This window comes from Fringilla coelebs (genome assembly GCF_963513975.1).
Source record: "Fringilla coelebs genome assembly, chromosome: 3".
In the NCBI taxonomy this organism is placed as follows: domain Eukaryota; kingdom Metazoa; phylum Chordata; class Aves; order Passeriformes; family Fringillidae; genus Fringilla; species Fringilla coelebs.
Window position 1 is genome coordinate 69963661 of NC_140030.1, and position 12226 is coordinate 69975886.

The 12226-nt window shown below is 36.8% G+C and overlaps 1 protein-coding gene across 1 annotated transcript in view; it reads left to right on the top strand.

Moving 5' to 3' along the window:
* Window positions 1–12226, top strand: part of HEATR1 (HEAT repeat containing 1) — a 35259-nt gene that overhangs the window by 6767 nt on the left and 16266 nt on the right. Inside the window, exons 8-23 of the mRNA XM_084201969.1 lie at window positions 61–194; window positions 896–1004; window positions 1342–1452; window positions 1877–1994; window positions 3267–3374; window positions 3787–3882; window positions 4906–4994; window positions 5295–5506; window positions 5788–5909; window positions 7133–7330; window positions 8063–8246; window positions 8512–8660; window positions 9322–9514; window positions 10044–10216; window positions 10549–10716; window positions 11553–11795. Coding sequence (XP_084058095.1) covers window positions 61–194; window positions 896–1004; window positions 1342–1452; window positions 1877–1994; window positions 3267–3374; window positions 3787–3882; window positions 4906–4994; window positions 5295–5506; window positions 5788–5909; window positions 7133–7330; window positions 8063–8246; window positions 8512–8660; window positions 9322–9514; window positions 10044–10216; window positions 10549–10716; window positions 11553–11795 — 2407 coding nt within the window. The remainder of the gene's footprint in view (window positions 1–60; window positions 195–895; window positions 1005–1341; window positions 1453–1876; window positions 1995–3266; window positions 3375–3786; window positions 3883–4905; window positions 4995–5294; window positions 5507–5787; window positions 5910–7132; window positions 7331–8062; window positions 8247–8511; window positions 8661–9321; window positions 9515–10043; window positions 10217–10548; window positions 10717–11552; window positions 11796–12226) is intronic.

Sequence of the window (12226 nt, forward strand, 5' to 3'; positions counted from 1 at the left end):
GTGTTTGTAACCCAGATGAGCATACATACTTTTCTTTTTTCCCCGCTTTCAATTGTGCAGGCCGTTTAATTATCTGTGCAAAACCCCAGAACTGGTAACACTTTTGCAAGGCCTGTCAGCAGGCTATGATATCTCTCCTCTCCTTCGCTACCTGTTGCCTCACCTTGTTCACACCATCATGAAAAGTGATACAGGTAAGTTACCACAGGTTCTTTGTAAAACTTGGATCAGCCTTAAGAATGGATAACTGTGGTAGATGTCATAGCTGTGTATTTGCTTCTTCCATTGAAACTGTGCCAGTACCTGTGATGACCTGATTGAGCTTTTGTGTGTTTGCTTTTTTTTTTTCTATTTTTTTTTTCTTCTTAGAAAAAGAAAATTTTCTAGTATTATAGTACAATGAAACCTTGGTAGATTGCATGTACTCCATACATGGTTAATTAGGGGACAGGTGTGTTTACCCAGTGATTAAATGTGCTTGGGGCACCAAGGCTGGCTGGCATGCAGTTGTATCTGTGCTGTGTCTGTGCTAGAGAGTCTATTTGCTTTGTAATGCTGAATCATGACTGGGAAAGCTGTTTTGTTAAAAAGGTCCAGACTCACACCAAGGAATGCCCTAGGGAAGTTACTGGCACAGCTTTTAGCAGCAGGTCTGGAACATGCCAAAGCATCCTTGAATTTATTGGCAGCAATCCAGGCTTTGGCATTTTAATGACATTGGTATAAAGCATTGCTAATGGATCACAGAGAGTTAGTGCTGGTAATCAGTGAACACTGTGGTCTTCAAGTTGTGTGCTTGGTTCAGCAGTGGATAATGTCTGTAGAAGCTGTTTGCTTTAATCAGTAGGAGGGGCCTGTTCTCTAACTACTGTTCATCTTTTATGGTTGTCCTTAGAGGAGGAAGAAGAATCCGAGGAGACAGAAAATGACATTTATATCAAGCATCTTCAAGCTATTCTTGAGAGTATACCACTGGAAAAGGATTTAGATTCCCTGTTGGCATCGTGAGTTGACTTCAGTTCTTTTTCCTATGCAGTAGTGCAGTCACTTCTGGTTTAATAATAAATAATTCCTGACAATGGCATTAGCATTATATGAGCATGTTTTTATGAGTTCATAAGTCCAGATGTGAATTTTGAAATTTAAACATTCGGTAACCCAGAAGAGCCTTTCATTTAGCATTTGTGGGAATGGTTGTGGGAAACTTGAGGCCAGCAGCAAATCTGTACTTGAAATAAATAATGTATATTAATCCTAATCTGTTAAGCACTGTGCTTTATAACAGGAATGAAAAGATACCATGCAAAACATGGTGGTTTTTCCTTTTGTTTGTAATTTTAGCAAGTTTCTTGAAGAGTTTATCTCCTGTGGCACAGAGGTTGAATCTAATCCCACCAAAATGGCTGCACTCAATCAAAAGGTCCTTCCTCTCATCAGACTTCTTGAGAGAAAGTAAGTTCCATTTTTCTGTGACAGACACTATGATCTTGGATTATTTGGTGTAGTAAGTACAATAGTCTGGCTGAAATAAGTACAAGAGGAATAACTGACTCCTAATCTCTGTCCAAATTTTGTTTTACTGATCGTCCTTACATATTTTGTTATCGCTGTAATACACGGACACAGACCTACTGCCTTTGTACAGCTCTTTACTTTGTAGCATGACCTTCTCTGCTCATTATGTCTCCTAGTGGTCTGCAAATCGTTCATCTCTGTTAAGACATAATGGTTTATTGCCTTTGCAAAACCACTTAAAATATCTGGTTTGGATGAATGCATGGGCATTGTTTCCTTGGTTTTCCCTGTATTTCTCCTGTAAATACATGTTTTTCTATGATTCTCTGCAGAAAGTATTGATGGTTTTGCCTTTTGGCAGGTATCCTAAAGCCTTAGATTCTGTGTTGGAGAAGCACCTGGAAGATTGCACAGATGAGGCTGACCAAAATCTTTTTCATCAATTTATTTCGCTTTCATTAAGCTGTGGCAAGTACAAGGTAGGTAGGATTATGATCCTAGCTCTTATATGGTTATACTGTCAGAAGGTTGATTTTAACATAGTTCTGCTCTCTATTACTCCTTATAAACAAACTATGACCATTCCCACAAAAAAAGAAAAAAAAAAAGAAAAAAAAGAAAAAAAAAAACAAAACAACAATAAAAAAAACACTCCAAAGAAAAAAAAAACCAGCACCAAAGTAAAGGACCCTAACTTGATTAAATATTTTGGGGGGGAGCTTGGTCAAAATTGTGGTTAAACAAAAGCTATCAGATCATTTAAGTGTTTGGGTTTTTTTGTCATAAGGACTTGTAAGTGTGAGATTTTTCCCCTGGTTAAAATGTCTGCATTTCCACCTGCTCCAATTGCTACCAATATTTTTTTCCTTAGAAACATGGCCACTGCATACACTGTTGGGGTCAATAGTGACAACACAGTGGTGCCCAGCAAGGATGTTGTCAGTGGCAGAGGTGTCTGTTTTGGGAAAGCTGAGAAACAACTTTATCACTGTTGAGAGAAGATGGCTTGGTCCTTTTCCTTGCACTGATTTTATGAATGTTTGCAGTCGGTAACAGGGAAGAACAGAGTGACCACAGAGTTCTTCCTGTGCCACTTCTGAAGAGCAATTGAAACTCAGCCTAACACAGAATAACCATTACTACAACAGATCTGGCCAAGGAATTTATTAGAAGAGCTGGTTAGTATTATGGCTGTTGTTTGCAATGATTGATGGACTGAAAGCAAACATGACGAACTCCATAAAGAGGCACTTCCTGTATTTTTGTACTGATTTAACAAAGGCACAGATTCTGTGTCTGAGTAACAAGTGGATTAACAGAAACACCAGGCATGCAGAACAAAGGCATATGACTCTCTTCCAGCTTTTAAGGTTCCTGAGATAAGTGCACGCAATTGGACTAGCAGGGATGCCTTTTTAGCAGTTTCTGTCTGTGCTCTGTCACACTGACATTGTCACTAGAGCTTTCTCAGAATCCTTAGATAAGCATAATGCTTTTCTAGGACATAGTGGTGTCTGTGGCTTACTGTACTTTTCAAGCTATTTTCCAAAAACTGTCTGCAACAGTGAAGAAATTTAATGACATAAAACAGTTCTACAATATCATTGTGCTGTAGTTTAACTTTCTAGGTCTTGATTGTGCAGGCTTTCTTCTGATACAAAAAGTTGCCATAAGAATGTTTCCCATTATCCTTATGTATATTTAAAATATTTTTAACATGTAATGGGGTCACTGTGAAATCTGTATTTCAGTTTCTGGAAGTCTCTGATACCTCCCTTCTGCTTAGTTTGAATCATCCTCAGCCTGCTGTGCGGGTCCTGGCTCTTCAGCATTTGAAAGATGTTATTGAAACTTCAAAGGTTTGTGTTTGAACCTCTCACTTACAGAACTGATTTAACATAGAATGTGTTCAAAAAGCTGTTTGCCAGACTTACCAGTTGAAGATGAGTGGTGTGTGAAACTGTGCCTGTGTCATCCTTACTGCTTTTCATGGTGTTTTCAGTAGGCTTCTGTCACCATTTCCCCATATTCTGGAGTCTGGATATAGTTCTTGTTGATTAGCTGCTCACATTCTCATAAAATCCAAGTTAGTTAATATTTCTAGTTTTCTTTCTTTTATTATTGGAAGTTAGTCTGTCTGTGAGGTTTAATTTAGATGATATTACCACTTCTCTTACACTAGAATTCAGATATTTCATTAAAAGCCTGTAAAGCGTTCTACGGACAAATGATTTATTTTCCTTTTGATTCTGTTTTCCTTTATTTTTTCAGGAAGGCTTTGATCAGACTTTCATAGAAGAAGCAATTTTTGGACGGCTCAAGGATGACAACAGAGATGTTGTGATGTCTGCTCTCAGTTCTTTGGAGGTAAGTGTGTGTCTTTTGGCATGTGAGATTTTACCTGGTCTTGAATGTGTGTGCCTGGAATGTATTCTGTGTAGTTGTCTTTCTTGTCCTTGTGTTCCTATTGCATGACTTTTATCCTTTAACAGGATAAAGCAGCACAAATACAGGAGGCTTGTGTTGTTTGCCATCTCACAAATTCCCTCCAAATCTCTGCTCCCTGATCCTTACCAAAGGCTAGGCAGTTAAAGTGAATTTATCAATTTTGTTTTTCTTTTTTTTTTTTTAATGTAGCTACTGAAGCATACTTAAATCTTTGATTATTATTTGAGGCACACTTCCTGCTTATTCTGTATGTTTTTCTATAAAAAGGCAAGCCACACTATCTGTCTTTTGGATGGAAAGTGGTGCAGTCACAAGACATTACTCCAGTGAGAGGTGCTCAGCTGAGTTTTTCCATATGCGAGTCATTTGGTCAGTTGATAGTGGCAAAGTCCTGAGCTCCAGCTCAGGTTTACTGGATAGGACTCTGGTATGCATTGTACTGATTGTTTCCAGCTAGAGTAACACTCTGTCTTTATGGCTTCTGCTAGTAGTAGTGGAGAATATTATTAGTAGTAGTGGAATTGGTCTTGTGTGTTCATTCATTCTTGATCACCAGTAAATAGGAATAAAAGCACGTGAGGGCTCCTTTAAACTTTAGTGTCTTTTGTTAATGTGCCTTCCATTTTTGTGATCCAGATGCAATGTAAAGTTAAAGCAATTCTTGTTTAATTATAACATAGTTTACGTATCATTTATCAATTTTCCCAAACATTTCCACATTCAATAAATTCTCCATACTTTAGCATATCAAGAGGGCATACTGGGTGGCCTTATTACTTCTTTTCACCTGATAGTATTTTCATTACATGAACATCAGCAGCAATGCAGTTAGTCATGTTTCATCTCTGTTCCCACTTGTTATAGCAGATGCATTTTCCATTATGATGTGGCAGACTGTTTTGTATATTGTGTTTTCATTCATTTTGCTTGATTATCGTTCAGATTTTCAGAGAACAAGTCAATCCAGAAGTAATAGTATCAAGTCTTTTGAACATTTTCCAGAAAGCTGATCTTTCAAAGGACGGAAAATGGTATGTTTGTGGGGTTTTTTTCAGTCTACATTCTTTCTGTACAAATTAATTTTTTTAAAAGTAACTATAAAGAGTACTTTAAAAACTGTGTTTCTCTGCAAATGCTTTTTGTTATGCTATGTCTGTGCTGAGTAACAGGAGAGATGTCCAATTCTTTTCGTACCATTTCCCATTAATTCCTTATTTGTTGTTACGGCTGTTTAGATACAGAAAATCACCATGGAGGATAGAGAACGAATCAAAGAAATGTTGCTGATGTGCTTGAGTAATGTATTTTCAACATGATTTGTTCTCTTTCAGGTACAAGGTTCTGGAGCAAGCAGTAAAAATTTTAGTCAAAGAGGAGATTTTGAAAGAGAAGAAAGAACTGCTAGATGCAGCAGTAATGCAGTTGTTACCTTTTATGATAATCACTAATGCAAATTCAAAATCTGCAGATTGGAAAATGGCTGTTTGTTTGTCACAGTCTGATCTCTGCTCCTTACATCCTTTACTGAAAGGCTGGCCAGAAGGTAAAGTGTTCCTTGTAACTAATTTGATAAGAGAAAACTTGTGGCAAGTTAGGACCTCATCCTTATTGAACCTAAACACATACTGAAGGAGGCAGGCTGTCACTATCAGGCTATCATCCTGTAACTGTGAATGGATTATGAAAAAATCTCTTTGAAAAGAGGTAGAAATTGTTTAGTATGTTTCTGACTCATTCTAAATATTATTGAGCCACCAGTATGTTAACACGTGAATTTTATACGTAGATTATTTGGTTTTTTGGGGTTTTTTTCTCTTGGAATAGCTCTTGAAGAGGCAATTAAATCTACTGAGTCTGCAGAGTTGGTTGGAGTGGCCAGTGAGAAAATTATTCTTCTACTTTCTGGAAATTTGACATCAGGGGACCCTTCCTCACTATTGCAAATGGTAAGTATACTATGTCAACCTAACCTTAAAGAAGTTTTACTTTTCAGGTGGTGACTGTAATCAAACAGATGTGATATTGAAGAACTTTGCATGGCTGCTCTAGGCACTAATATGCTATCATCAAGCTGCTAGGCAAATATATGTATATGTACAAAATTATATCTATATATATTCTGTCTGTATTTATATACAATTTACATATATAAATATATATAAAAAATACCAAACCACAATGGCATCCATGTAAAACCAATTTCTTCCTTAACTTAAGGAAGTGATTACCTTTTTTGACAAATGATTATTGTAACTAAATTTGAGGAATTTTTACTTTAGTGAAAAAAAATTTCTAGAGAGTAAGCAGGTATACCTGTGGGCAGATCATAGAAACTGATGCTTGTGTATTGCAAGATTTCAAAGTGTACAATTATAGCAGACAGTAACTTTTTACCTATGATAGAAACTAAGCAGTATTTCACCATGTCTTAGTTTAGAAAGGCAGGTGTCTGCTAAGGAAGGCAGGAGCCTCCCCTAAAATGGAAAATGTAAACCCTCTCCTTCCGAATTGTTATAAATTTGAAATTAAGGGGCTCTCAAGCAAAAATATGGGAGCAGGTATAACAGTTCTTTCTTAGGGAAGAAAATTTTTAAAAGATAAAATAAACAATGCAGTAAGCTAAAACAAGACAGAGTAAGAATACAACCTGACACCCTGTTGGTCAGGGTGCTGGTAGCAGTCCAACCGGAATTGTGGCTGCAGTCCTCCTGGAGTGTCAGGTGTGGTTCTGTTGGAGCAGGGGGATCTTGTAGGAAAGGATGTACTCTTCCTCTGAAGATCCAGTGGAAGAGGCAACTGTTTCCTCTGGGAAATCAGTGGAGAAGCCATGCTGGTGTTCTAGAATCTCAAGATTATATCTGGGTAGGAATGCTTGGCTCCTCCCTCTGGGCGGAGCATCTCACGATGGGATGTTATAGTTCTTATCAGCCATGCAATGACATTCAATAGCCTGTTATCAGCAGATGTCTCTCTGGAGGGATGATTGGTTGTGGAAGAGATATGGAAAACTACCCACTTAACAGAAGACAGCTGCCATACAGATGGCAAATGGAATACATATTGCTTGGCAATCCAGGACACACCATTTTTCACTTACATGTTCAGTTTAGTCATAAGGAAGTCCCACTGTTACACTGATTTTTGTTGTCTTGCACTCTTTTTTTCTAAGGTTGATGACCTGATACTCGTTGCTGAAACAGAATCTGACAGTGTGAGACAGAAAGTAACTACTCATATAATTGGTGCAGTGCTTGTTCAGTGCTGCTGCAATGCACAGATGAAGGAAAATTATTTTCCAGTGGCTATCAGAGTCTACCGCTTCTTGGATAAAAAAATTAAGAATCTCAGAACTTGTGAACCTGCAGAGGTAAGATGTAAACAGTGTGGAGAAGGCATTTTCTTTGTACTGAAAACAGTATTAAGAAGGTGTTTTAAATTGTTTTTACTGAAGACCAGGTTCAGAAACTTGAAGTGAAAAATCTCACCTTTATTTCTTCTCAGAGCAAAAACACACACTTGGCAATAGTGCCATTAAGAATTACTCTAATATTTTATGTGTGTTTCCGTTGGAGTTTTCTTGACTTGTTTTGTTGAGAAACAGCTCTAGGTTTTTATTCTGTGTGCAAGAAACCCATGTGAGCAGGGTTGTGTTTCTGTGTGTACATCCCCTCACATAGACACGCATAGTGGCACATGGTAATTATTTATTCTGACCTCAGGTAATTCCATTAATGATTTTTTGTGTATTCAAGTATCTGAAACAGGGATTATTTTTCTGGAACAGAGCTAGATGAAAGCATTAAACTGAGTGTCAAAAATGCTGCAATTCCAAATCCCTTTGAAGAGATATTTTAGAGAGAATGATATTTCACTCTTCTGTTACCTCATTTATATACACTGTAATTATGGTAGAAAGATCTAGCATAGATTTTAAAACTGCAGATGCAAGTTTCAATGTAAAATCAGAAATGTAATTCACTCCATAATGATACCTCTTTGGAGGTTGTAAATGAAATGTTGCTGAATTTTAATGCTAAATTTTTGGTTTCTTTTGCATGGAATTGTGACAGAATACATTAAAATCGACTTTCATTCGCAGGAAACTCCCCTAAGCTGGTCTGTTGAAACAGTAGAGGACACTTTGGTGCCTGAGGACTTGTTAACTTCATATATAGAAAAGCTCAATAATGATGAGACTGTTCATGCAGAGGAGTCAGCTATGGTCCTGTTCTTATTGAAAAACTTCATTAATGGCCTAAAAACTCCCATGTCCTTTGTAAAAGGTAGGTGTTAAGATTTTGCCTGTTGCTTATACCAGTGAAAAAGGAAAGTTAATTTTTTTTTTCCTTCAGAAGTTTTTGGAATCATGGAGATGTTGTTTCCCTAACCTTCTCCTTTGTTATTGACATCTGTAAAGATTGCTTACTTGTGAACATGAGATCAACCAAATGTATTGTCCTCTTTTTACTTGAGATGTCTGTTTTCTCCTGGTTTCTGAGGGTGTTCTTATGCACCTGCTGTGTCTTAATTATAACCTGTGTTTTTTAGAGAAATCTTGGTGGAATCCTGAATCTCTGAAGCAAGATAGCGAAAACTACCTGCACCTCCTTTTGGGGCTGTTTGACCTGCTTGTCAGTGGAGCTAGTGAGGGGAGCGATGCTCTTCAATACAGAGCATTGATGAATCTCTTTTTCAAGGTATTATTTTTGCATTTGTTGCTTTGAATTATGAGTCAGTCATTAACTATTTCATGGTTGCATTACTTTTAAGGAAAACTAAGAAAAATGGTCAACAGGTCATGCAACACTGCTTGTGGTATTCAAGTACTGTGAGGAGACGGAAGTGTAAGCTTCAGTTGGGTTACTGAACCCTAATTGAATGTAATAATGAAAAACTAAAGTTAAAAAACAAAACAAAACACAAATGTACTAGTGGAGGCAAAGATGAAAACAACACTGATTCTCAGGACAAGATCAAGAGCCTAAAGTTTGAGCAAAAAGTTTTGTTTTATCTGGTAGCAAGACAAAGGGTTGCTCTGTAAAATTTGGTAGTGTTTAAATACAGAAACTGGAAGGAAAACTTCTAAGAGAAATTTTGTGTTTCCTTATTACATCATCTCATGGTTTTTCACATGCATATGTAAATGATATCTGGTCTTGTGTATACATGCAGCATTTACTCAATAACTTTTTCTTCCCAAAAGACACTGTTTCTCTGCTTTTCTGAGACAGAGTTCTCTTTTGGTGTACTCCTTTGAAGTGGGAGGGGTGGTTTATCACGTTTTCAGTAATAGTTTGCCAAATAAACTAAACAAGTACTTTTTTCTTTTTTTTTCTTTTCCATTGTGTTAAATTTAAGGTGCATCTAGAAGATTCAGAGGTTCTCTTCAAATTCCTTTCCATTTTATGGACTTATAACTATAACCTTTCAAATCAACTGAACTATGAAGTCAGTGCAATGCTACAGACTCAGGCTCTGTATATTGGCTATGCACTGCTTGAATCACAAACAAACCAGAAAAAGAAACAACTGCTTTCACCATCATCTCCAGGTAAAGTAAAACAGTATCCATCTGTCTGTCTCTCATCTTAGAACTCAATCACTGTACTTTTTAACTTTGTGCAATTTTACAATATTTTATACCATGAAGGGTATCTCAAGTTGTGTTCAGCCGCACTGGGCTGAGACAGTTCTCTTGCTGATTCACTGATGCAGTTGTAAGTCCAAGCTTGAAATAAGTGAAGCTGCTTCTTTTTTGATTTTTTAAGTGTTAAAGGAGTACAGGGCTGTTCTGAAGGAGTCAGTTACAGGACATTACTGTCTGTGCAGTCTCAGGGTGTGACAGTCAGTAGCAATATATGAACTCTGAGCTTAAACATGAATATAAGAACTGTGATGAAGTTCAGAGTCCTGAATCTGTGAGACTTGTATTGGTTTTGTGTACCTTAGAGGTTTACAGTGAAAAGAGACAACTTCTTAATTCCAAAGTAATGTTGATGCCTCTTCAGGGACAGCTACAATAAAATTTTCACCACTCACTTTACCCTGTTCTTTTCCTCCTTCCCTCATTTTTCTTGCAGTGGTGATATCTTTGCTAATTAACTTGGGTAGTCCTGTGAGTGAAGTTCGAAGGGCTGCTCTCAACTGCCTCCATTCCTTGAGAGGAGTAAAGGAGTCTCTGTTTTATCCTGTCCTTCACCATTTGGAGCAAAAGACAGAAGAGATTGTATCTGACCCTACATACATAGCACAGGTATTTTTTAAATTAAGGTGTATATTAATACAAGTTTTGTCGGCTGCTGTGAGCTTCTATCTCACAGAAAAGAAATCATGTTAACCAGGAAAGTTGTTTGTCTTTGTATCCTATAGTGGACTGATTTATATATTTTTTTAGGATCTATAAAAACATTCAGGTGATTTATTACATGCAGAGAGCTGAGAACCTAAGAGGCATTAACCATGGTTTATTTCCAGATGAAGAACTCTGCTTATATATAGATGACAGTGTTACAAAAGCATCAAATAATTGTTCTTTTAAGGCATTTTTATTGCAAGAAAATAATTTTCTTTTTGCTAATGAACTAGATTATGGGAACTCTATTTGAGGATCTTGAGACACAGACAAAACAGAAATCCCAGAAAAAAAAATTGTTGGAAGCTTTGGAAAACATACTTGATTGTGTACAGAGCCGTATTTTCCCATCATATATTGCAAGAAACTTAATGAAAATTCTTCATGAAATCCATGGTGAAGTAAGTGCTGCCTTTTGAGTTTTTATGGATTCTGCACTTGAGTGAAATGCTGAAATCACATATCATTTAGTAATAATGCTGCTAAATAATCCCATAATGTATTAGATTATTAGGTATTAAGTTGACACCTCCAGTAATATGCAGTAAAGCTGAAAAGTATTGTTTAATGAAACGTAAAATGTTTCCATGCTCCTTCTGGAATGTAATGACTGCAGAATTTTGCATTGGAGTTTTTAAGGAAACTCCCTTGATATTACTAAAAAATACTGTTTCAGAAGAGATTGTTACAGAAGAAATGTATTACTTTCGTTAATGAACATAGAGTTTTCTGTACAGAATTGCAAGGTATTAAGTAGTGACTGTGAATTTCTTTTATATATATTAACCTAGTCTTATCTAGCATATTCAGAATTCTCCAAGTGCTGGAAAATATGACTTCAAAGTTCAAAAAATGAATTAAATTTGAATTTTTATGTTCTATTCAGTTGTATGTATCTTGAAAAGATTATGAACTGCATAGAGAGGGTTAGTTGTTTTGCTTCACATTTTGGTTTTGAGGAAAACAGCAGTCATGAATGGGTAGAAAAATTACCTTGTTTCTGTACTTTGAAATTATGAAATACTGTTCTGCAAGTGAAAATAGCTAAGGAGCAGATGAGCAGGTACTTGGGGTAATCTCATATTATGCCTTGTATCTTTCCAATTGAACAGCTGCTGCCTAAAATACTGTGCGCAGTGTGGTCCAAGAGAGGGGATGCTGCAGTAAAATGAAGCTGTGCTACTGGAAAGTTGTTAAATTGAGAATGGATAAAAACTTCTGCATTTTCTCTTTGCAGATGGTTCTCTCTCACCTCTTGCCTGCGCTAGAGCGTCTGCTAGAGAAGGTCTTTAACAAAGCTGAGGCAATGTTGAAAGATGAAGTCATTCTCCTGCATCTAATCCTTGGAAAGTTTAATGAATATTCAGCAACCCTCCTGTGTAAGAATCAGAAGAGTCTGGATTTATTTATCAGAAGTCTGCATGCTGCCAATAAAATATATGAAGAAATTCCTCCATTTCAGATCACAGCTCTTGGGCAGGTATGGCTTTATGAAATGCCTTTTTATTTATTTTTATGCTTAAAGCAGCTAGCAGTGTTTGCGATTGGATTTACAAGGGCTCTTTCAGTGTGGAAGAGTCCATAGCTTTCAGCCTGTCTTTTTTTTTACAAGATTTCAGTGTCTCCATACTGTCTGTGAAACATCTAAACAGGCTGCAAAACTTGAACTCTTAAAATTATCAGAAGGAGATATTGCTGCTTGCTCTATTTTTTGCATTTTGACAAGCGCAAAATAGCAATACTGCATTTGCTCGCACTTGAGTTCCTGTATCATTACAGATACTACTGTTCCACAGGTTTTAGGTTTTTGTCAGTCAGGCAAGAGCTTTACTTAAGTTTTTTCATCTGAGGAAAAATTGTCAACAAAATACAGTAGGTGGGAAATAGTTTAATTTGAAGGAAGCTACAGAT